The following is a 5000-nucleotide window of genomic DNA, read 5'->3' as shown; positions in this document are numbered from 1 at the left end:
ACTGGAAACTATTTTCCAATCAGTCAGCAGCAGCAAACAAACACACACAGATACACACACACACACACACACACAGACACACAGACCGACACACACACAAATTGTCTGCCTGCACTGCACTGCTGATAGTTGGAGAGGCTGTGTTTGTGCCAATGTAGTGCATTCACGCTGAGTCATAATTCATGCAAGGTAAAAAAAATAAAAAAATAAAAAAAAACCTAAAAGCTAAACGCAGAAGCAAAAAAACACAAATTTCAATTTCCCCACAGCAGAAATAACACCATTTGCATAAAGACCTCCACTCTCCCCGCTGCCCATAGAGCACACTCACCAACTCAAAACCAACACAACATCTACAATACACAACATTCATCTGGGTTGTTGAACTACCCATTTACTTCCATGAACAATGGCATTTCTATTGGCTTTGTGGATGGATATTTCCAGTCATACAGGTCATACTATGGGTGCCTCTGATGGGGAAGCCATACGTTTACCTGTTACCCAGCTATAGGTTAACAATGTTAGTGGACGCTACCGAACACCGAGCAATGAATGACTGAAATAATGGAAACCTAAATAGGCAGGAGGAGGTGGCATGCACTACTCCACATAACTAAAGGACTGGGGCACCACTGAGGCAATCGTGAGGGAGACAACAACAGAGTATGCAGGAGAACACCCAACATTACTGGGATTCCAAGGTATGCTCAAGTACCCATATACACACACACACACATCTACGTTAATACTGACAAAGGGCGAAACAAAGACACAGATACATGTAGAGAAACACACACAGAGAGACACACACACACACACTCTTTGACTCCCAGCTTTGGTGCGGGCGATGGTGTAATTACTAAACCATCAGGACTGTGACCTGTAATTACCAGGCCTGCCTGCGGAGAACAGGGGGCCTGGGAGCAGACTCCTCCACTTAATAACTGTTATTACTACCCTCCCTCCTCTCTCTCTCTCTCTCTCTCTCTCTCTCTCTCTCTCTCTCTCTCTCTCTCTCTCTCTCTCTCTCTCTCTCTTCTCATCTCTCTGTTGCTTCCCTCGATCTGTCTCTGTGAATGTGATAGCTGCACCCCTCTCTGCAGAGAGAGAGAGAGAGAGAGCCCGTGCACACTGTGGCAGCCATTTTGACATGGCATGAGGCGTCGCAGCCATTGTGTGTTGGAGGCTCCAATTAGTAGATGCTAGTGCGGTGGTGGCTCTGTGGGAGATACAGGCCTTTCAGGGCATGTAACAGCAGGTGGAATATGATGCCAGACTGTATAACACGCTCTGTGACAAGCACACACACACACACACACACACAGATAGAGGAAAAGAAAAACAGAACAACCTCACACACACATACACACACCCACACCCACTTCCACACACACACAGCAACTGTGAACCCACTGGTGACGTAACCACCATCCTCTCTCTCTCTCTCTCTCTCTCTCTCTCTCTCTCTCTCTCTCTCTCTCACCGTCGGTAACCTCCAGCAGGGCTTTGGTGATGACGGAGCCGGCGATGTTGAGGGCCTGGCAGCTGTAGTAGCCCACGTCGGCGCGCTCCACGTTGGTGATGGTCAGGTCGCCCGTCTGGGACACCGACACCCGGCTACTGGGCTGCTGCGGCTGGGAGGACAGGAGCAGGTTCTGGAGAAGGAGAGAGAGAGAGAGAGAGAGAGAGAGAGAGAGAGAGAGAGAGAGAAAAGAGAGAGAGAGAGAGATAAACAGAGAGCGAGAGAGAAGGAGATAGAGAGAGATATTACCATACCACCCTCAACTAACTCAACAGTATTTCTATCCAGCCATGCACCACAGTCACACACCGCAATCCCACTGAGCCTAATATATCTCACCCATCTAAAACCAACACCCTGTCTCCTCACCACCACTGATCCAGTGTCAGTTTTTTAAGCATGACAGTATCAGCAGGGGCGATCAAATGTAAATGTAGGTTACAGAGCAGCCCTTTAAAACAAAGCCATTACCCTGCTCAGGCAGATAGATAGATGGAGGTGTGTGGGCAGGGCCACCGCTGAGCTTACAAGCTGATGGTGGGCGCATTGGAAACGGAGACAGCTGGGGGTAGCGACCCCCATTTGATCCATAAAAGAGATATAGTGTGTGGAGAAAGTGCAAGGTGTGTGACAGTGGCCCAGGGGCCCAATAAAACGCTCCAATCTGGGGGATATTTAGAGCCGCGGCTCCCGGGGTAATTGGAGGTGCTAAAGGGAAATACAGTAACTTCCATGCAAATAAGTGCGGGCGCAGTCTATCAAAGGTGTGGAGATGAAGACGTGCGCCGTGCACGTAAGCATGTGCACACACACATACAGTACATGCACGCACACACACACCCACACACACACACACACACAGACACACACACACACACACACACACACACACACACACAGACACACACACACACACACACACACACACAGACACACACACACAGACACACACACACACGCGCACACACACACAAGACAACTCATCTGGTTATCTTTTCTCATTTACCTGGCTGCCAATCTCAGTATGAGAGAAATGTGTGTGCACTGCTCACACACAAATATTACCCCCACTAACACCCACACACACACACACACACACACACACACACGTACACACACACACACACACACACACACTCACCTGGCTGCCTTCACGCTGCCAGAAGATGGCGGGCTGGGGGCTTCCTGTAGCCTCACACTGGAACGTGACGGTTCGGCCGACTGCCACCACCTGATTGCGCGGCCGCTGCACAAACACCGGCGGCACTGGAGTGTGTTTGAGGTTCGGGGGGCAGGGGGGGGAGGGGAGGGAGCAGAGAGTGTGTGTTAGCAGGAGGGAAGGGGGGGGGGGTTAAACAGCAAACAAGCAAACAGACTAAACAAGCAAAAAAAAGCAACTAACATCAAAGCCCTCGACCTACAGCGAGTCTGCAGCTAATTTGTATTGGAACGGCATCAGTCAGGGGAGCGGCAATCGCTGCACATGATGGAGCAACTAAGATGGCTCCCCCCAATTCCCATTTTTTACACTTATTTACGGAGCGCGGTGCCAGGCGGGCGGAGGCTCTCCAGAAATCACCCGCACCGTGACAAGATGGGGATGGAGGAAAGATGGAAATACATTTCCGGGGGTTTGGGGGATGAGGTGAGGTGGTGTGGTGGGTGTGGGGGTTCGGGGTTGAGGGGGGTTGTAAATGTGTGCGACCCCCTGCACCCACCCTCATTTGCATGGGGCAAGGGCGTGGGCCAATAAAAAGTGTGTGTGTGGGGGGGGGAGGGGGGCTGGGGAGATAAATATGAGCCATCTGTGAGGGCCGACGCCCGGGTGACAGAGATGGGACAGGGTGGGGTGGGATGGGGAGGGAGGGAGGCAGGCTGCTGGATGGAGCAGACGCCTCATGCATCTTAATGACGAGATGTGCTACACATACACATACACACACACACATACACACACACACACATACACACAGGAACAAACAAGTACAGACACAGGCACACACACAAACACCCATAAACACTAACATGCACACACACACACACACACACACACACACTCTCTATCGCTCCCTCTCTCTCTCTCTCTTACACTCTCTCGCTCACACACACACACACACACACTCTCTCTCTCTCTCTCTATCTCTCCATCTCTATCACTCTCTCTCTCTCTCTCTCTCTCACGCACACACACATACACACACACACACACACACACACACACACACACACACACACACACACACACACACACACACACACACACACACACACATCTCATAATCTGACACGGGACTAATAGGAGTTCACAGGGGCTTCCCTCAGAAGACATGAAAGCATGTGTATGTGACGGGTGGGAGTGGGAGTGGGAGGAGGGAGCAGTGGGAAGTGGGAGAGCTTGGGGAGTATTCCTTATTCCTCCACTACACAAGGATACCCCCCTCACCCTCACCCTACCCCGCCCTGTGAACCATCCAGCAGGTCTCCGTTGGCTTCACGCACACATGAAAGCAATCTGGGGCCTGTCACTTCCAGTGCGCGCGTGATTTGTCCACGGAGACGTGCGCGGGGGAAGGTATTTAGCAATGCATGAGACTCCAACTCAAAAAAAAAAGAGAGAGCGTAGAATGAAATGGCGTTGACGTTACCTTGAAAACTCGCTCGGGCCGAACCGGAGCGGAGATTTGCGGCTATTTACCCGTTCGCTCATGTCCCGTTTTCTTTTTTTTCCTTTTTTTTTTTTTGTTGTCGCGCCGGCATTGCCAGTTGCCGGCGACGACCGAGACATGAGCTCTGATTGGTGGGTGGAGAGTGGTGATGGAGGGAGGGTGATGTGGTTTCTGACAGCAGTTCCCGCCGCCCTTGAATGGTGAATTGGTGACGGATGACAATTCAACTTACCAGATACAACTAAAGAAAAAAAAGACAAAAAAGGGACAAGAAAAGAAAGGAAACAGACAAACAAAGGACAGACAGAAGAGACAGAAATCACTCGATGAGAGAAATCAAACAATTGAACAGCATGGCACACAAAAAAACAGGCATGAATAGTGAGAACAGGCCAACTCAATCGCATGTATGTGCATGAGGCAAATTATAAGCAGCCCTTTGTATGTGGATGAATGCAAGGTGTGGCTGTTTGAGTCTGAATGAGCTGACACACATATATTATGGCACGCACACACACACACATCACTCACTCACTCTCACACACACACACACACACGTTGTTATATTGTGGAGAAAATCCTTCATTTTTTTAAAAAACAATTCACACAAATAATAGGAATTACAATGTTCAGACAAAATGTTCACAACAAACACATCAAGAAGTCAATTTAGAAACATTTCGAAACAGACGTTGGTCACAGTTATAGTTCTGACCCCCTTCACACACCCACACACATGTACAGAGAGACACTTTTCTTCTAAAGCCTTTAATGAGGTAACCATAGCCCAGTGAAATCCATCTGGGATT

At 49.6% G+C, this 5000-nt stretch overlaps 1 protein-coding gene across 1 annotated transcript in view; it reads right to left on the bottom strand.

The window, feature by feature from the left end:
• Positions 1-5000, bottom strand: part of robo1 (roundabout, axon guidance receptor, homolog 1 (Drosophila)) — a 158205-nt gene that overhangs the window by 41175 nt on the left and 112030 nt on the right. The window contains exons 7-9 of the mRNA XM_062552402.1: positions 4424-4432; positions 2667-2791; positions 1487-1658 (exon numbers count right to left, since the gene is read on the bottom strand). Coding sequence (XP_062408386.1) covers positions 1487-1658; positions 2667-2791; positions 4424-4432 — 306 coding nt within the window. The remainder of the gene's footprint in view (positions 1-1486; positions 1659-2666; positions 2792-4423; positions 4433-5000) is intronic.

Source organism: Sardina pilchardus, chromosome 13 (genome assembly GCF_963854185.1).
Source record: "Sardina pilchardus chromosome 13, fSarPil1.1, whole genome shotgun sequence".
Taxonomy (NCBI): Eukaryota; Metazoa; Chordata; class Actinopteri; order Clupeiformes; family Clupeidae; genus Sardina; species Sardina pilchardus.
This window is presented reverse-complemented; position numbering and strand designations above follow the sequence as displayed.